This window comes from Gymnogyps californianus, chromosome 1 (assembly GCF_018139145.2).
Source record: "Gymnogyps californianus isolate 813 chromosome 1, ASM1813914v2, whole genome shotgun sequence".
Lineage (NCBI taxonomy): Eukaryota > Metazoa > Chordata > Aves > Accipitriformes > Cathartidae > Gymnogyps > Gymnogyps californianus.
Genome location: NC_059471.1, coordinates 139,911,069 through 139,932,109, shown reverse-complemented (window position 1 = coordinate 139,932,109; position 21,041 = coordinate 139,911,069). Strand labels below are relative to the sequence as shown.

Sequence of the window (21,041 nt, the reverse complement as noted above, 5' to 3'; positions counted from 1 at the left end):
TAATGCCCCTACAATAGATCAGTCTGGTGGCAGCTGATGGAGGTTCTGATTCAATGCTTTTTCTCCTCTCACCTTCTGACCCACCATTACTGTCAACCTGCTCCTGCAGGCTTTTCTATAAAAGTGTCGACCTGTCCCTTTGAAAATCAACTTCAAAGAAAACAGTGTTTATTAATAAACTCCTATAGAAGTTTTCTTTGTTCTTTAAAAAAAAAAAAGTGACTTGTATATCTTAAGAATTTTTAAAAAACTGTTTCTAATTTTGATTGCATTTATTTTAGTATAGATTTCAGCTGCTGAAATGTACCCTCCAGCTCTGTTCATATGAGATCTTTTTTTCTTTAATGGACTTGCTAGGAAGAGTTGCTGTGCATGTTGTAGGTTTCCTTTAACGAAGCTTTAATAACATGGTGTATATATACACTTAATGTGGAGTAATGAAACTGTGTCTTGAAACAAGAACTCCTTCTAGTTTTCAGTTAGAACCTGCAGTCTTGACTTTATAGGTACAGACCTGTAATCAAATTAATGATCTGTTGCAAGAAAGGAAATAACAATATAAATAAAGCTAAACAGAACATTTAAAATTTTATAAACAATTGGCTTAGTGCCTGAGGATATATATACACACCTTGTTTTGCACAATAATATTTCCATGTAAACTGACCGTATGAAAGGATACGTTTATTGTGGAATTTTTAAAATAATTTGAACACCACCTTTACAAATTTAAAAACTTAGAATTCTGTTCATCATGGATATATGAGTTCAGCTAGAAGCTGGGAATTTTACTTTCATAGTACCTGCAGTTGTTATTACCAGACTGCAAGACATTTAGAAACACAAATACTCAAAAAAAAAAACCTCTGGTGGTTGCAATTTAGAGGTAAATTAAGAAACTAGTATGCAATCTCCTTATGTACAGCTTCATGTATCATCTCGCTCAACAGCCTGAGGCATTAGCAAGCTTTCAGCATGAAATTTAGTGCTAGAGCGTGCATACCTGAGTTATTGTATATCGTGCATACTAAATATATGGCTTTTATAGACATATAAATCACAACATCAGGATTCTTGTGTTTTCTAAATGTAAAGTTGATCTTAATCTCAACAAGGTGGCTACATTTATCTTAATAAGAGAATCTGATCCTGTGCAAAGGTTATGCTTCGTGAATCATTAAAAGAAAATGTGTATTCTTAGAATTTCAGGTAAACGTAGAGAATAATTGCTCAACTTTCTGTAAGTCTGGATCATCAACAAAGAAACACAGTCAATGTCACATGAGGACTGGGCCAGTCCCTAGTGGGTACAGCAAGTAAAATGTGTTAGGGACCATTTCTAGCCCTGAGGGCGAGTTGCAGAGTTTGGCGTGGCTCACATCTGCATGACAACATTTTCCTTTATGGGCTTCTCTTCCTTCACCTTAATCTTCCTCCACCAAAATCAAATCACAGAACTGCCTTTCCCATACATCTCCTTGGGAAGAGCCCATAGCCTACACTATATACCCAACCATTCCTGAATGTTATCCAGAGGAGTGCTAGTTGTCATGAGCCAACAGCCCCTCAGGGACCATCCAAAAAGTACAGCAAGAAACTGCAACCACAAGCCAGTGCTGAAGCCCAGCATCCCGGCTCTGCATCTCTTACTAATGCACTTAGAAGCTCTGCTGAAATGAGTTGGAATGACCCAAGTTTGTTGCAGCCTTCAGACTTCACTAGTGTATTGTTCACCTAAGAAGAGGTTGATGATTCTTTTCCTTCCTTCCACTCTATGTTCTACATCTCCTGTAATGATTCTTGTACTTACTTTGATCACAGTAAGAAGAATTAGACCTTGGGTCCCATTGGCTTGGGCTATGGAGACCCGCACTTCAAGATGTTCTGTGTAGGTAAAGCTTTGACAACTCATTGCTAGTTCATTTGCAGATCTCTTGAATTGCAGCACATGGTTTTGAAGCTGCTGTGCCCTGCTCCTGTATTAACCTCATGACATTCTCTAGTTCCTAACCTTTTCAGTAGTTTGTTTTCCTTGAAAATAGTTTTCAAAACACAGATAGCTCTTAGCCTGCAGGAGAGGTTTGTTAAGTATTGCATTTATCTGTTTGTCAAAGGGTGCTCCAGGGGATATGTATTTGGAGTCAGCAGTGGCATTTCAGAATGCAGTTGAGCTGGGTTATGAAGCAAGTGGACCATGTCATTTAATAACTGATTTCCTCAGCTGTCATGGGGGTGTAGTGTAAGGTGCAATGATTATTCTGCTCTTATATATTGGTATGTTTGTAGATAACTGCTGGAAGGGGCCAAGTACTGAACTATTACGCTAATGTAACTTAGAGTATAATTTGGCTTGCTTCCTGAATCCTTTTGTGGTTTGGCAATTTGGGACTTTCCAAAAGTATAATGGAAAAGTTATGAAAACTTTATGCCGCCAGAATCACACTTTGTAGTGATTGTCAGTGGGAAAAGTCTCTAGCAGTTATTTTTAACTGCAGTTACATTAGCAAAAGGGGTTGCAAGTATCAAGAATGATGAACAGTCATTAAAAGATCAACATTCAGATTTCTTTTTCAGTTAAAAATGAAACACCATTACTAGCAAAATCCTGGAATTGTTGAGGATTTGGTTCTGTTTGTATAAAAGCTGTAAAAAAGACCCCAAACCAAAGTAAAACCCTTTTTTGTTCTGCAATGTGAGGAACATTAAATGCTTGAATAGTATGCGTGCACAGGGATTTCCCCCACTTATTTAGTTAAGCTGATAAAGAATAACACTTTAATGCAACTATACCAGTTTATAAATCTTAGGTTAATATTTTTCTCTTTAAACGGCAGAAAGGCTGGTTTGTCATCTTCCCGTGCATTGGTATTTTCCAAGTTTCATATTAGCATACAGTGCTGCTAGCCACTCCATAATAGGTTGGCAATTCAAAACACCTTCATTAGTACATCTCTACTTCTCATTAAGTGATTATTTTATATAAGACAGCTGGTGAGAAATCAAATCGAATTTGAGTTTCAAAAATAAAATTTATGAAATAACATTTGTTGAAATAGTCATTGTTTTTCACGGGGTGCCATAAAATGAGAACGGACACATCATGTTACTGATAGTTAACTTGAATAAAGCCTCTCTTAATGTATTTGAACACTTTTTCCATTGAAAAGTGTTTCTCTCATGCCACGGCTTCCCTTGCATTAATACTATGAAACCTTTTAAATAGGTCACTGAAAGTCTTCTGTTTTCTTTTAATGTTCAGCATGTGAGAAATCATGTAGTCTGTCTGAGATACTCTCTTGAAAACAGAGTATCTTCTTCAGGCCAATTTCTTAACCATGAGGGTTTTTTATTCATAAAATGTGTGACTATAGTTGTGTCAGTAAAAATGTTGCTGAAGTAGTTTGTGGCATTATTTCAGTTATGAAGAAATAAATTCAATCTGACTTGTAAACAATGCTGAACTGAACCAAAAGTTACTCTCTTCATTTTATAGTCACTTAATTTATGGTAATTTCTTATTTTTGACACTGCTTACAGACAATTTGTTTTACTTTGCAGTAGATGCTTTCTACAAAAGCACAATACCAGAAAGAGGCATAAGAAACTTAAACAGATTGTCAGTCAGTCTGTTATTGCTACATATGAAGTAAATGTGGTAGGTTTTAATCGCTGTTCTTCTAGGTAATATGGGCAGGAACTGATAGCTGAGTATACAGAGCTTGTCAAAGAGGATTGAAAGGAGCTTGGAGTTTGATCTTGTTTAAAAGAGTACCTAGTCCTCGTTATGAAGTTAAGCTGAACACTTAAACCTTCTCTTACCTTTCCTGAATGTTCCAGTGAAAGTTGTTGGGATTTATCTGTGTACTGAGCATTGAATAAATAAAAATTGTACTGAATTTGGTTATAAAATGGCTTGGAGGAAGAAATGAAAGGGCTTTAGAGGGAAGTACTTAGACCAGGATTGATATTTTGTACAGGATTTTAAAATAAAAAGGAAGCCAATTAATTACTCTTGAAAAATGAAAGAAAGCATACTTGCTTTGCTTTGTACTTGAAATGAAGTGCCACCTGTTCAGGTTTGGATGAAGAATACTCTGTGACTTGAAGATACCATAAAGGAAAAAGTTACTGGGAAGAAGATATGAATCGGTCCCAGCAGAACAGTGTATGTCTAAAGCTGTTTACCTCCCAGCTCGAGACTTGATTTGCACCTGCATTAGCCTCCTTTGAAACCGTCCCCAGTAGGCTGTATGTATTGCTCTGCAGTAAATTGAGACCACATCTGTTAGTCCTGAAACAAAGCAATTATTGTAATTGCAAGATTTGGGGTTTTTTTCTTTCAAAAGGACCATAGTTCTGTTATTTATATGTTTCTTGGAAAATGTAACATTTCATATAAAATGGAGCGTGAAATTGGCATTGCTGAGTGAGAAGTATTATTTACTGCGGTATTAAGCGATGGAGTTGTATGGCTGGCTGCAGACTTCTGAAGGCTTCCCTGACTGATCTGATTTAAAACACAAGCAGCAAACACCATTAAACTGTCTTCTGGCTTTAGTAGTCAGCCAGGTCACCCACAGTCTACCATTTATAATTTCTGTAGAGTTCTAGAAAGGCATTTTACAATCCTTTCCTGAAACACTTGCTTTATTTTACTATGCTTTAACCTAGTGAAAAATTAAATTATCAAGGATAGTTTTATACTTAACATGTAATAGAGTGCACATCCTTTACACACGTACTAGAAAACTAATGGTTTGTTCTTTGACCCATTACTAAAATCTTGGAAACTCTACGTACAAGGGAATGTGGAAACAGAGAATAGTGAATGCCATTAATAATGTCTATGTGCTGCTTCCAATCTTCTAGCGTACTAGCTTTCTCCTTTTTTCTTTCCTCCCACCTCCCCTTGGCTGTGAAGTTTTGGGGTGATATAAATATACTCAATAACTTATTCTTTACAGTTTCTTAAATTTTATCACTAGTAAAGTCACGTCATAATTGCAATAGGAAACTTTGGGGAATTACGGGAAACTGCCATCACTTGTATGGTTGTGGTACTTTGCTTTTGGTCGTGAGCCTCTCAGTGCACTCCAAGCACTGCAATTCAGTGTGGCATGCTGTTGTATTTAGCTGCAGAATTTTATCATGAAATGCAGCAGTCACCAGCACAAATCATTGTACGTTTTGAAATCATCCTAGATCTTTTCTCACACATTATTTTCATCATTTGAGTATTGTGTGTTGCCATCTTTGCCACAGATGCATTTATATGTCTGACGTTGAATTTTTTTAAACCCTTGGTTCAAAGTGAAGTAACAGGAGAATGCGGAGTAATGCTGGACACCACAAAAGTCATCATTAGAGCAGAGAACATCTGATTGGCATTTATTTTTGCTTGCTGAATTCAGAGGTTTCCAAGGAAGAGTTGTAATCCTTGATGTTGGGAGTGGAAGAAATTTTGGAATACAGTAGTAATGTGGGAGAGTGATGACACATGTGGCCTCAGTGAGGGTGTGTATTCATCAAAAGAGGGTATGAATTTGAATTGCTTTTCCTCCTTTTCCATTCCCACTCACTCTAAGTTGTAAGCAGCTGGTGGTTTTCAGGGATATTTCAGCTGAACTGGGTTTCAAGGAGCAATTGGAATGTTGAGAGAAGGTAGCAGCAAAGCAGGTGTGCAGGCTATTGGGGGAGAAATGAAGTAAGTACCAAAGTTGGCATGAGTAATAGAGCAAAGAAGTTAATAGAGGGTCACAAGACTGTTGTGCTGATTTTTGGCTAGAAGACTGTGTGATCATGTGTAGAACAGTAATGAGGAAATCTTCAACAGAAACATTCTGTGGTAATCTATTTTTCTGTCAATGTCAATGATTTTCAAAATTGGGATGTTTTATGGAATGCCTGGAATTTTGTTCCAGAAGAAAAGCTATTCCAACATAATAAAAAATGTGAAACTGAAAAGAAAAAAAAACCACCCCCCCGCCAAAAACCCAGTACGCGCAACCAAGAAAACAAAGTCCCTCATTTTAATTGAGATGCTTAAAATGCTTTGTTAAGCTTGACATGGAAGACAAAAATACCGTAGCCACCAAAACAGTGGCAGCTTGCCAGAATGACTTGCAACTTCCTATTGCAATGGTGATTAAAACGGCTGAAATGAATAATGTGACTTACCCAACCTTTATCTCTGTATTTTTTTTTCAGAACTTCGGCGTAATTTGAAGTCTTTGGTTTTCACTCTGCTTTGGAACAAAATACAATTTTGAAATTTTGATGATCTTGTATAAGTTGTGTCCTCAGCCCAGTTCTAGTCACGTAGCTAATTCGTACACTTAATTTCCTTTAACTTTCTTTTTTGTTCTGATGAAAGAAAAAAATTAAGAGAACCTTTTTTGTAGCAATGGTTTGAAATCAGCAGACTAAGACAGTCTGATTACTGGCTTTAGTGGACTGAGAATAAGATAGTAAGTGACTAGAAGTAGAGAAACATCCTCTGTTGTTGATGCAAATTTGTACAAATTCAACTGATATAAAGCACAGGGATTTAATACTGGATGATGCTTAGCACTGTTGTTTTCTCTTAGTGCTGGTGCCAGGATAGGCAAAGGCCACACTAGCAAATACGGTGTGTTTCAAGTGAAATCTGTCTTGTGTTGGACCTTACTTTATCCACGTTAAGTGGCAGATCTAAACCTAAAAAAAGCCTGCTCCTCATAGCAGCATCTGTTTGTTACTGAAAAGTAGCTTCTGTTTCAGGAACTGTAAATAAGTGAATGATGAAAGCTAAATTGTTTAAAAAACAAATGAACCAATTGTGTTACTGTCTCTTGCGGGAACCTATTCTGAATTCTCAAGTGTTTATATTATCATCTCAATGGCTGGAAACTCCTGTTTTGCTCTTGGAAAGACTAGTGGAAAAAATTATTCAGCAACTGAGATGGCTTGTTACACTCTCCTAGTAGCTGGACACTCTAGCTTCTGCTTGTTTTGGCTCAGTCCTGATTGTCTGCTTGGTACCTTCGTGTTCTCTTCTCTTTCCTTCCCCCTCAGTAAGGCCAAAACCATCATCTTCTGAACCATTTCTCTTTGGAGAGTTTTAGGACATCACAAAGGAATCCCACTTTCAGAGTCTAAGATTTTTTTAATCTCCCGGAAAGAGGCAAGGGTCACGTCTTTTGGGAGTGTTGAAATAAACTTCATGTCTCTCCAGGAAATAATGCTGAAAGAAGGAGAATATATTTGAAATTAATGTAGCAGGAGCAACAAGTTTTGTTGCTGTGATTTCTGAATTTCAAACATTAAAATGTTAAATGCATGCTTACCTAAACAGTGTAGTAGGTGGAATAGTATTCTGGGGACACTACCTTGACTGAAAAGGACATAAAGATCTCTCTTAGCTCTCAGAGTCATTCACGCTCGTGCAAGGAGCTTTCACACTAGCTAAGCAAGTCTGCTGTGATGTCCTGGAGAAAGGAGCCTCTGTCCACAAGTATTTCAGTAGATCTGCAGGATGTGGTGAACTCCAATAATAGACTTGATTGCCGCAAGCCACAGCTGCCTCTATTCTAAGCCAAAGTGCCTGTAGTCTGCAGTAGACCTAGGAATCCACTAGCACTAAGGGATTAAAGTGTTCTTTTGTCCTTTGAAGTAGAATCTCTGAAGTAGGCTCTTAAGGAAGGACAGGCAGGGGAGGTCAGGAGAGGATGTCGCCCTCTATGTCAAAGACCAGCTGGAGTGCATGGAGTGCATCTGTCTAGGGATGGATGAGGAGCTGACCAAGAGCCTATGGGTCAGGGTTAAAGGGAGGGCAGGGACAGGTGACATTATAGTGGGGGTCTGCTACAGGCCACCCAACCAGGAAGACTGAGCGAATGAGGCCCTCTATAGACAGATAGGAGCAGTCTCATATTCACAAGCCCTGGTCCTCATGGGGGACTTCAGCCACCCTGATATCTGTTGGAGAGACAGCACAGCAGGGCATAAGCAATCCAGGAGGTTCCTGGAATGCGTTGATGACAACTTCCTTCTCCAAGTGACAGAGGAGCCAACGAGGAGAGGTGCTATGCTGGACCTTGTTCTCACCAACAGGGGTGGGGAATGTGAAGCTCAAGGGCAGCCTTGGCTGCAGTGACCATGAAATGGTGGAGTTCAAGATCCTTAGGGCAGCGAGGAGGGGGCACAGCAAGCTCGCTGCCCTGGACTTCAGGAGAGCAGACTTTGGCCTCTTCAGGGATCTGCTTGGTAGAGCAGATGGGTAGAGTACCATGGGATACAGGCCTGGAGGGAAGAGGGGCCCAAGAAAGCTGGTTAATATTTGAGGATCATCTCCTCCAAGCTCAGGAGTGATGGATCCCAACAAAGAGGAAGTCAGGCAAAAACACCAGGAGGCCTGCATGGATGAACAAGGAGCTCCTGGACAGACTCAGACACAGAAAGGAAGCCTGCAGAGGGTGGAAGCAAGGACAGGTAGCCTGTGAGGAACACAGAGACATTGTCCGAGCAGCCGGGGATCAGGTTAGGAAAGCCAAAGCCCTGACAGAATTAAATCTGGCCAGGGACGTCAAGGGCAACAAGAAAAGCTTCTATAGGTACATCGGTGATAAAAGGAAGACTAGAGAAAATGTGAGCCCTCTCCGGAAGGAAATGGGAGACCTGGTTACCCAGGGTATGGAGAAGGCTGAGGTACTCAACGACTTTTTTGCCTCAGTCTTCACCAGCAAGTGCTCCAGCCACACCACCCAAGTTGCAGAAGGCCAAGGCAGGGACTGGGAGAATGAAGAACTGCCCAGTGTAGGAGAAGATCAGGTTCAAGACCATCTAAGGAACCTGAAGGTGCACAAGTCCATGGGACCTGCTGACATGCCTCTGTGGCTCCTGAGGGAACTGGCGGATGAAGTGGCTAAGCCACTATCCATCATATTTGGGAAGTCGTGGCAGTTAGGGGAAGTTCCCACTGACCGGAAAAGGAGAAACATGACCCCCATTTTTAAAAAGGGAAAAAAGGAAGACCCAGGGAACTACAGGCCAGTCAGTCTCATCTCTGTGCCCAGCAGGGTCATGGAGCGGATCCTCCTGGAAACTATGGTATGGCACATGGAAAATAAGGAAGTGACAGCAAGCATGGCTTCACTAAGGGCAAATTGTGCCTGACAAATTTGGTGGCCTTCTATGATGGGGTTACAGCATTGCTGGATAACAGAAGAGCAACGGATGTCATCTACCTGGACTTGTGCAAAGCATTTGACACTGTCCCACACGACATCCTTGTCTCTAAATTGGAGAGCATGGATTTGATGAATGGACCACTCGGTGGATAAGGAATGGCCTGGATGGTCGCGCTCAAAGAATTGCGGTGAATGGCTCGATGTCTGAGTGGAGATTAGTGACAAGTGGCGTTCCTCAGGGGTCGGTATTGGGACCGGTGCTGTTTAACATGTTTGTTGGCAACACGGACAGTGGGATTGAGTGCACCCTCAGCAAGTTTGCCAATGACAGCAAGCTGTGTGGTGCGGTTGACATGCTGGAGGGAAGGGATGCCATCCAGAGGGACCTTGACAGGCTAGAGAAGTGGGCCCGTGTGAACCTCATGAAGTTCAACAAGGCCAAGTGCAAGGTCCTGCACATGGGTTGGGGCAATCCCAAGCACCAATACAGGCTGGGCAATGAGTGAATTGAGAGCAGCCCTGCGGAGAAGGACTTGGGGGTATTGGTGGATGAAACACTGAATATGAGCCAGCAATGTGTGCTCGCAACCCAGAAAGCAAACTGTATCCTGGGCTGCATCAAAAGCAGCGTGGCCAGCAGGTCAAGGGAGGTGATTCTCCCCTCTACTCCGCTCTTGTGAGACCCCACCTGGAGTACTGTGTTCAGCTCTGGGGCCCCCAGCATAAGGACATGGACCTGTTGGAGTGGGTCCAGAGGAGGGCCACAAAGATGATCAGAGGGCTGGAGCACCTCTCCTATGAAGACAGGCTGAGAGCTGAGGTTGTTCAGCCTGGAGAAGAGAAGGCTCTGGGGAGACCTTATTGCAGCCTTCCAGTACTTAAAGGAGGCCTACAGGAAAGATGGGGAGGGACTCTTTATCAGGGAGTGTAGTGAGAGGATGAGGGGTAATGGTTTTAAACTGAAAGAGGGTAGATTTAGATGAGATGTAAAGAAGCAGCTCTTCACTGTGAGGGAGGTGAGGCACTGGAACAGGTTGCCCAGAGAGGCTATGGATGCCCCCTCCCTGGAAATGTTCAAGGCCAGGTTGGATGAAGCTTTGAGCAACCTGGTCTAGTGGAAGGTGTCCCTGCCCATGGCAGGGGGGTTAGAACTAGATGATCTTTAAGGTCCCTTCCAACCCAAACCGTTCTATGATTCTATGATAATAGTACTCTTTTAGTTGACTAGGTAATGTTTCTAATGCCTGAAGTGTTAATGATTCTTTGAAGAGATTATTTTTGCTGGAAGCTTTCTGTTACTGTCTGTATAGTTGCCAGACCTGGAGATTGTAGTTGCATTTTACTAGATGCACACAGATTCAGCAACAAGCACTGTCATGCTCAGAGAATTTGCATTCTTACCCCTGAGCCTGGTTCCATTGCTGCTAAAGATTCAAGAAACAGTCTACGGTCAATTTATACTTTTTCTAGGCTCTGCTGTGAATGATTGTGTTAATGGTATTTACTTCTGTGAACTTCATAAGAAAATACTGGGACATTATCAGAAGTAATTTTGTTCAGGCAGATATCCTTAATTATGCTAGTGACCTTATTTATATATTGATCAATAAATGTGAATTCTGTAAGATAACATTAAAAGCTTTAATTTTGGTCTGAATATTTTCATTGGTTATCAGGAGAAAAAGCATAGCTTTTTCCTCAGGACTGACATGTCCTAAACCATCCAAATGAAACACTATATTGTTCCTTGGCCGTGAGAGCAGTGGACATATATGGTCTGGGCTGGTCACTTTCATAAGCTCTTGTTTAATATTTATATAGCACTTCTAACTACATGGGCTTCTGTTTAGCATCTGGTGTAAGTAATTGAAATAGATTATTAAATTCCAGGTACAGACAAAGAGAAAAAAACCTAGCAGTCACTTTGTCACTGAGGAAGGCATTTTCTTTTAAGGGTAATCATTTAAATTTCTCACTGGCATGATACTGATCTTCATTATGTTTCAAGGGCAAGTACAGAAAACAAGTGGGACAGCAATATAAAGCTGTGTTGTGAAAGATATCTTTTTTAACTGGCAGAGACGGATACCTGCCTTTGAATGCTGCATGTTCTATCTCTCTGCTTTTTAGAAAACAATTTCAGAAACTGACATAATAACATTAGGGCAAAATTTTTGTTACTGACTTGACTGAAGCACGAGAGATCACTAGTGCAAAGCTGTATTTTTTTAATTTTGAACTTGTTTTAAGTAACCTTTGTAATGAACTTCAACGTGGTTGAGATTTCAGCCTACACATAGGTTGCAGCTTCATTTACTGTTTCAGTGTAGTTCAGAATAAAGTATTATAGTTCTTCATAATAAAATAATCTTGTGGTTTTGTTACAGTCCGGTGCAGTTCCATGTTACTGGCCAGCTATGTTGTCAGTAATGTAAATGGAGAATAGGTTTAGTGATCTTTTGTAACACGGGCCAATGTGAGCAATTATGTTCACAAGACAGACACCAGAACTGTCCTAGTCCTTAGTTTCTGTCTATAATTTCTTCCAAAATCTGGATGGATTACAGCCAGTTTCACACCAGCCAATACATGTTTTCTTCCCAGGATATTTTTGCACCTTATTTAAAGTGAGATTTGAGGCTTGTGCAATATTGACTCCTTTCCCAAGCCCTGCAGAAGATCCCTGCAAAAGGTCCACTGCCTTACTCTGCACTGTGCCTTTCACAGACATTTCTCTTCAAAGGAAAAACTCTGAGGCCAATAATTAGTTGGAAAAATTGACTAACCTCTTTGTATTGGGCAGTATAGTTCCAATAAATCTGTGTAAGAGGTTGAGACCTAGGATTGTGGTTTCTTGATATTTACCAAATCAGCTGGTGTGGGAGATTTCAGGCAGATGAGAGTGAGATGATTTGAGAGACTCTCAGCATGCAAGTGGGACAGCCTGGTGGGGGACAGTGATTCCTTCCATTGACTGTCTGTGGCACTCTCGTTGCAGAAATGGCTCCGCTATATGCAGAGCAATTCCTGAACTGGCTCACATTGCAGCCCAGATCATTACAGTATACTGGCATGAATTTTAGGTTACCATAAAATGCTGTTTCAGTGAATCACTGGTGGTTCAGGAACAGCTGGCATAGACTGGAAGTTCTCTAGTAGTGGTTGCTCAGGAATCGGAGCTCTTCACCTCACGAGTCACTCTGAGAAGTATATAGATTTGTCTTGGGTGGGTACATTGTAAGGTTTCTTTTCCTTGCTTCATTTCACTGTGTAGTAAGTCACAGGTGACATACTACAGCTGGCATCATAGTGACAAAAGCTATGCCTAACTAGGTCACATTATATGTACAGTGTAATTGTACGATGGTCAAGAGACTCTCAGTGAGTGTGTAAGGCAGTGGTAGTCAGCAACTGGTTTTTACATTAAGGTATCACTAAGGCTGTGGTTTGCTGCTTCTGTTCCCACTTAACTTTGAAGGAATCTCATTATATTCACACAGTAACTTTTTGAAGCATGTGTGGATTTTAATTAAAATTTTACTTTCCCCAAATACTTACTCTGTTAACTGAACGTCTCGTTTGAATCGAACTGGAACAGATTGCATGGTTTATTTCAGTTGACAGCACTTAATCTAGATTAATTTGTACTGTTCAGCGTTTCACTGATGGAAAATAAAAGGTAACATTGTAGGCATATCAGAGTTTGGTACAGCGTGAAAATGAAAGAACTAATGTTTTTCAAGCACGCGCAAGTACTGTATTATTGAAAGGTCACTGTTTGTTCAAGCTTTGACATATGACGACATACATGATGCATGACCTTTGGAGGAAACAACGGTTTTCCAACTGAGATTGGAAGGGACTTCTGGAGGAACCTCTTGTCCAACCCCCCTGCTTAAATGCAGATCAGGTTGCCCAGGAGTGCATCCAGGTGGCTTAAAGAATATAAATAATATACGGGTATAAGAATATAAACAATTAATCCTCATGCTCTCAAGTCTTTTTAAAACTACTCTTGTAATTTAAAAAAAAATGCTTATATGTCTTAAGAAGGTATTTCCAAGGTTGAAATTTTGCAGATAATTTAGAACAGGTTTTCATTTAAACAACATTTTCTAAAGCTATAAATATGCATGATGATATATGGTGTTACAGTGTACCGTAGAAGTCTAGATAAATTTCTTATGGAAAATACTTTTCTTAAGATAATTATGCTACATATTTATTATTAACATCAGCTTGTCCCGAGTTCTTGGTAGTATGGGTGTGTATGTATGTATGAGTCTATTAGGATTATACGTTATTATCTCATCCACACACACAAATGTATTAGTGTAATTTGTGAATTCACATGTGTATGTATATATAGAAAATAAAAAAATGACAGATCTCATGTTTGCTGGTTTGCTAATAACATAATGAATACCTTATCAAAGGAAAAAAGTCAGTGGCTCTTACTTGATGTAAAGAATTTGTGCTTAGGTACATATAGGTAACACATTGCTTTTGAAGGTTGCATAGATACAGAAGATGCAGAAGACACATGGCCCCATGCTAACTCGTGTGCATGAGTATATGTATTTTTCAACTTCCCCCTTCCCTCCCCCCTTATTTTTTTTCACTCAGTTTTTCATGGTTCTTCCTTCTGGAAGCAAGCATGAGCTGTCAATAAGGATAGCTTTTCTGGCTCAGTGTGAGAAGCATGGTATCGAAAATACCTCAGTCAAACACATGCTAAATGAAGGAAGAATGTGAAATTAATGTCTGCTTGTGTTACTATTTTGTGATACTTACTGATGATAATACCAGATTTACTCTGCAATGTATGTTAACATGTTTAATATTTTTGATTAAACAAACATCCCTGTTATGTTTTTACATATTTCTTGCATGAAACGTCATCAGCATTCTTGAGACATCCGTTAAGTTAAACTTTTGTTTTTATTTAGGTTTATGAGTTAGATGGCATCCCCTTGATCCTGGACAACTGCAGCATTGATGACAATAATCCTTGTATCCTTTACAAAAGAATTCTAATTATTGAATATGACTCATAAGAAAAGATGTAGGGATTTAATATATTTATGCTAGCATTGCTTTCACTTGGTACCTAAGTCTAACTGGCCTCATGAGTTTCTAGGTTGTATTTAAATGCTTGGTTCAGAAGTGAGCAAACTCATAAATATGCTTTCAGGAACTGGTTTCTAAGTAAATTGAACTGTGGTTATATTCTGTTTCCTAAAATAATACATATTACTGGTTTACAAATGTCAATTCAGAGAGCTAACTGTGACAGACATCTGAATTAAGACTGTGGTCATTGTATCAGATCTTGGAGCTTTTGCTTCCACTGAAATCTATTCAGTAGACTGAAATAAGTACCCCATTAATTCTATATGCTTATTAAATCTGACTGGAGAACTTATTCTAAGCACAGAGACAAGGCTAGCAAGCTGTAATGAAAATGTGTATAATTGAGAGAAACAATGATGCAGATTACTGAAATGTTGGGGAGATTTTAATATAAATGGCATTGTGCTTCATATTTGGGATTTTTTCCTCTGGGATTTAAGAGCAGAGACTTTCCAAGATAGATTGTTATTAGAAGGAAATAACTTTATATTGAAGATAAACAGTTGTTAAGCAGACTTACCCATCTCTTCATGAACTGCATAGTAGTCCTGCTGGTGTGTTCAGTGGGTGAGCTATTATTTTCTGTCATCTAATCATTAGCTCCTTGTAAGTTTCTGATAAGTGCATCTGGAAATCACATGCCTTTCCTGTCTAGAGTAATGTCAGCTTTCTTACACTGAACACATGAAACAGGTTTTTTAAATTAATTTTTCAGAAAAAGCTCACTTTTTAACAAGTATCATAAAAAAAAGTTGTGAAAATGTTACATATTCTCATAATTGTGTGCTGTACAAGATCATCTACATATAAATAGATCTTAAAAGGATGCAATAATGTAGGGACAGATGATAGCAAAATGTTAACAAGCTGGGTGGAGGAGCAATGGGTGTTAAGTATCCTCTGAGTTACTCACTTTTTTGCTTTATATGCGAGTTTTTTACATTCATCACTATTCCTATAGTTGGAGACCTGACAGTGTGTCTCCTGACAGTGCACCGAGTAGCATAGTTTTACTTCCACGGTCCAATTCTGGTAAGCGGCACTGCTGGATGCGGCGGGAAGGGCAGGGAAAGTTACCTTTCCCTAAGCAGAACGGAGAGAAAACCTAGTAAGGAGTTTTGATCCCGAGTTACTCTTCCTTTGCTGGAAAGCACAGCTGTGCAACAACTTTTAGAATGTCTTTCTAGGATTAATCCTTCATTTTAGCTGTTAGTAAAAGAGGATAAAGTTTGAGGCCTTCAAAGGGTAGAGTTGTAATTTACAATCTTGAATGAAATGAAAATAAAATGCCATGGGAGCCTTTACTGCATTTTGCACAATGTGGAACTTCTTACACCTTTTGATACAGGCTGACATTTTATGGCTGTACTATAAACTTCTTACCAGAGGATAAAACTTTGCTTACTTGGTTTTTAAAGACTAACTAGACATAATGACACCTCTTAATATGAGCTTTCACCACTGATCCATAGCGTACAGCATTCAGGTATATGAAAAAGTAAGTAGCACTTGGGCAGAGGGGGGACTAGCCTGCTGTGACGAAGTTTGCTGCATCAGCTTTTGGAGCACAGCTTCTGGCTACTACTCTGTTTATCGTTTTGACCTAGAGCTATTCCAGGTGCTCTTGTGCTACATGAAGTTAATGCTCCCCTGCTTCTCTCCTGCCTCTAACGTTCCTCATCTGCTGCGTCGTCAGCATGTCTTACACAGGAAAGCAGAAGAGGAGTTTGCAGTTTGCATCTGTCTCTACTTTCATCTGCTTTGCAGCATATTCTGCTACTTCTAGACACCACAAACCAAGTCCTTAGTAGCGTGTAGGTGCCTGACTCCATTGCATAACATTCCTCTGAAGAGATTCGACTGATCTCGTCCCTCTGTGCACCCAGTCCGGTCTGGCAAAAATCCGTTTTGTGATGCTTGTAAACCAGAGCAGTGCTGTTACTGAGATTTGAAAGCCTCCTTGCTTAAATCTGAAACATCCTAAAATTGCCTGCATTATAACTTTGTGATGCAGCGTGAATGTATTTTGTCTCTTTTCAAGGAAGATTAATTAAAAGGAAGTATTTAGGCAGCTCTTGAGCTGGGTGTTGAGAGAGTTACCAAAATTCAAATACGATCACTCAGTGGTGCTGCAGTTTGCCAAGGTGATGTAGAAAGCTGCAAGGGAAAGCTTGGTGTAGCTCTTCAGCCACAGTTCCTTCGGGGAGTCGTGTCCAGAAACTTCTCTTTACGTTCTTGTTTCTAGTGCCTGTTTTTGTGGTTTCAGGCTGTGTTACTCTGATTTCTCCTTGGATAAAGCTGACTGGAAAAAGTTTCATCCAGATTCCTTCTATATAAGAACTTCTTAGATTTCTTAGTAAAGTCTTTGTAGATGCACATTTTTGTTTGATCTTTATCTGTTTCGGAGACACCCAAGCTCTACAGTTAAGATGTCATTATGTTTTGTACTGAAAACAAAGTTGATATACTGATTTTCTGCATTTTACTAACCAAGTTCTGCCTCCAAATTACACATAGAAAATTTTCCAGAGAAAAATGTAACTTTTGTGGTAAAAGTGATAGGATTTTTTTTCTGGGTGGAAAAAAAAAAAAAATTTCCCTAAAGTATGCAATTCATCAGGAGAAGCTGGACTGCCACGTTAGATGTTTATTACCTTTGAGAGGAGAAATCCTTTGATAAATCTTTTTATTTGTAGTGTATGGAAGCATACTGAAAGAGGAAATGAGTCTGCTCTTATCCTAAAATAAATTCTTTTGTAAACCTGTCATTACCTTAAAATTGCATCGTTGAGATCCTGAACAGTTCTGTAATGTGCATAGAAATATCAGAAGGTTCATAGCTTACAAGATTGCTAGCTGAAGTTCAACTAACATGTTTGCATTGCTTTAACTTTTTAGGTTTGAATTCATCTTTCAGTGCCCAGTTTGGGAGAACTGTTATCTTGTCTAATTACATCTCAGACAGACTTGTATCTTTTGCATTGATACTAACAAACAGTATTTTTTCCTTCAGGATATTTCATGAGCAAAAGCAACAAAAAAACCCCACCCTCGTTAGTACCAGACATGAAGATGGTTATGAACAGTTAAGAACAAATTTGCTGCACCTCTTGCAGTTATTTGAATTGGTATTTTAAGTTTTCAGTTACTATAACTTTGCATGATTCCAAGTAAATTCAATGGAGAAATGCTAAAAGATGCCAGATTTTCAACTATTAGCTGTTAGGCTTTCAGCACAGGGGAAAAGGAAAACAAAGTGAGACTGGGGAGATGCAGTTCATTGCAGACCTTGGGGTCTGAAGAGTTAAACTTCAGAGGAGGGTTGAATGTCACTTTAACTTTTTTCTATACTTTTTAAATCTTCCATCTTGGATTGGCTGTATCCTAATCATAACTGTCCTTCTGTATTCAAAAGAAGAAAGGGTATTTCAAAATGCAAGTGGACTTGTTTGCCTTTAGATTAAGGAGGGGTTATTTCATGAGATAAATTTTTGGTTTTGAAAATTCAGTTTCTTGTTCTGCTTCTGAAAAGTTGGGAGCGTTGTGCTTTACTTATGTAACCTGTGTTTAAAAACAAATAAATTAAACCTGCCACAGAATAGCAGAGTGGATTGGAGATGCCCGTCTGGGTAATAGTAGTAAAAAATTTACTCCAGATCCTGCTTTTCAGGATGAAAAGGTGTTCTAAATTAAAACATCTTTTGTTTTGCTCTCTGAGCCACCATCTTCCTCATCTCTGACAGACTCTAGCATCAGACAAGAGCCCTTCTTTTTGTTCTTGTCTTTTACCTCATCCTAAGCTCTTACTGTTCCTTCCGGCTTCATTTCTGACCTTTCACAGATTCCACTTGCTTAAGGCAAACATAAGGAGGGAGGCCAGCCCATTCTGATCAAAAGATTATTGACCCTAATCATACAAAAAAGGTGCTTATGAAAGACTTTAAATAAACTAACCTGTTTATTATTGAAGACTCTTCAGTTTACCTTAACTAAGTTCTCTGTTTTTTTGGTACTGCCTAACATTTATGCTCATAAGTAACACACACAGATGTGCCTGTTCTTTTTCTTTCTTTTTTTTTTTTTTTTAAATTTAATGGCTGTCCTTAGAAATATTTATTACTATTTTAGGAAAAAACTTACTATCCAAAGTACTGCCATGTAATAGCTGTTAGTTAGTGGTAAAACTTGAAGTGAAATGCAGTTTTGAAGATGGAATATTCTTGTTTTTTCAGGATGCTTGCCAATCTTACCCTTTTGAGATTCTTATAGTAGGTCTCTTGATAAATTGATTTTGTGAATGTCTGAATTTAATTGGAATGACCTTATGTAAGTGTCCATATTATATTAACCCCTAATCAGGCATGTTTTTCTGTTAGCCAAAAGTGCAGTCATACTTGAAGAAAAAAATATCCTGCTGTGGTGTGTGTATGTGTATGTAGAATCATAGAATGGTTTGGGTTGGAAGGGACCTTAAAGATCATCTGGTTCTAACCCCCCTGCCATGGGCTGGGACACCTTCCACTAGATCGCGTTGCTCCAAGCCCCATCCAACCTGGCCTTGAACACTTCCAGGGAGGGGGCATCCACAACTTCTCTGGGCAACCTGTTCCAGCGCCTCACCACCCTATATGTACACACACATATATATGTTTCACCCTATATGTACACACACATATATATGTTTATATGAGTAAACACCCAGCTGGCTATGTTCTAGGAGTAAGAAGTTTCAGTATTTGTGAAACGAAAACCTGTGGTTGCTGTGGATATCTGTACATAGGCCCCTTAGTTTGAATAACGGATGAAAATGTAGAAAATATAAGTTAATTTTCAGAACTCCTTCGCTAAGCTGCTTCTATTATATTCAGTCTGAAAGTCATCTGAGAGGTAGATTGAAAATACTTTTGACTTCATGGCAGCAGCAAGTATAATTGTGGTTCATGAAACCTCTGGCTAAAGCTAGAAGAAATCAAGTTGCTATGGTCTACAACAATGGCAGTTTGTTTTTGTGAGATGCCAGCAAAGACTTCTGGGGGAGCTGACAGACATTTTATTTCTAAGTTACAGAGTGCAACCTAAAACAGGCCACATACTGTAAAAAAGCCTCACAGCTGAACAGAAGCCAGTAGAAAGCAAAAATAGGAGTGTGAGTTGACTTTTTAGAGTAAACCATCATACAGTTGAGCGTTTTCATGTAAATGTGGCTATCTCATGTATGTTGGCAAGAAAATACAGCATAATGTTACATCAGTAATGGTTGCCTTTCTTTGGAAAGCTCACTTTAGGCATTGCCAATGCATTTAGTAGTTTGAGGTGACCTGTTTGATTTTGTATTTTCATAAGCATATATAAAATCATGTTATTTCCGTGGATATGGTCAGTGCAAAGGACCTAGACTACTGATGAAAACAGTAATGACTTCCTCATGCCCAGTCAAGTTCTGTCCACTTGGAAGAAGTTGCCCTTTTCCTCATCCCAGTGACACTTGCTTTGCTGCGCAAGTAAGTTTGAGGTTTGCCTGCATTAAATGGAAGTGTATTCTTTGGTAGAGGGCTTCAGTTTTGCATTATCTCAGGTTGCTGCTGCTGCAACCCTTATCCTTGGACACAGAGCACTATTAGAATCTTATTTTCTGTAAACCACTACTGATTGTGTCATTATAACTTTAACAAAATAGGTAGATAGTAAGTTTTTAGTGACCCAGCAGTGGTTGAGGTCGACAGTGAAAGAATGGGACTTGTCAGCACAGGTAAAGAGCAGAAATTAGTTGGCCTGAACCTTTAGGTTCATAGTGCCAAAGACAACACAAAATATCAGCTGAGTGGAAGCCAACTACCATAGATGGAAGTAGGATGAAAAAAAAAAAGGTCAAACAAGAAGAAATCGCTGTATTGCCATACTCCAGTTCAGACTAATTCAACTCCTATGTGCTGAGAATTCTTCTTTAAAGAGAGTGGAGGATTTCTGGTTTGTGGCATATGCACAAACCTTAGCTCCTTCTTTGTATCTTAGAATTATATTCAGATGAACTGGTCAGACTAGAAGCTGGAACAGGTACAAGTGTGGTTATTCATTGAGCAAGAACAGTCTGAGAGGGGCTTATTTCTTCCACGTTATTCAGCAGACCAAATCCTATCCTGTTCTTGCAAGTTACTGTGAATTCTTTATAGCTGTATTTTGTTAGGTACTAATGGAGCCTAGGGGTCTGTGTGGCTTATAAGGGTATCCCTCAGTGTTGTATGATAAGGGGGGTTTTTTTTGGCTGCAGTAGTGGGCCAGTTTCCTAAGTGATTCCCGAGAGGCTTCAACCTTTTTATTATTTCTCATGGTGAAAGGGGAAAAACACAGCTATTCCCAAACACCACTTTTGGTTTTAGTTGGGAAGGTCATCTGCCCACCAACGCCTATTTCTGTCACTATGTATCAGGGCGTTTTTACACTCTTGAAAGAAGCATTGCAAGTATAACTAGTCTTGTTCTTAAAGAAGCGTTAATGGACTAAAGAGGTCTGGATTCCATTCTAAGCAGGATTTTTCTATACAATATTGAATAAAGCGTCCTGAGTGGGATTATTCTAAAGCTCTGAAGGGGGTGGATCTAGGTGCATGCTCCCTGTTGAACAGGGTACAGGAGGCATTTGTGTAACCTAATCTTATTTTAAATCACTCTTGACATTGGCTTCACATCTGAAGAGTTGGGATAATACAACTTCCATGTCTTAACCCATTGTTTGTCTTTTCTG

The 21,041-nt window shown here is 39.4% G+C and overlaps 1 protein-coding gene across 2 annotated transcripts in view; it reads left to right on the top strand.

Annotated features, from left to right (window-relative positions):
• ATXN10 (ataxin 10) overlaps positions 1–21,041 on the top strand; it is a 105,638-nt gene that overhangs the window by 73,009 nt on the left and 11,588 nt on the right. For both annotated transcript variants that reach the window (XM_050915129.1, XM_050915130.1), the window contains exon 10: positions 14,117–14,180. In XM_050915129.1, coding sequence (XP_050771086.1) covers positions 14,117–14,180 — 64 coding nt within the window. The remainder of the gene's footprint in view (positions 1–14,116; positions 14,181–21,041) is intronic.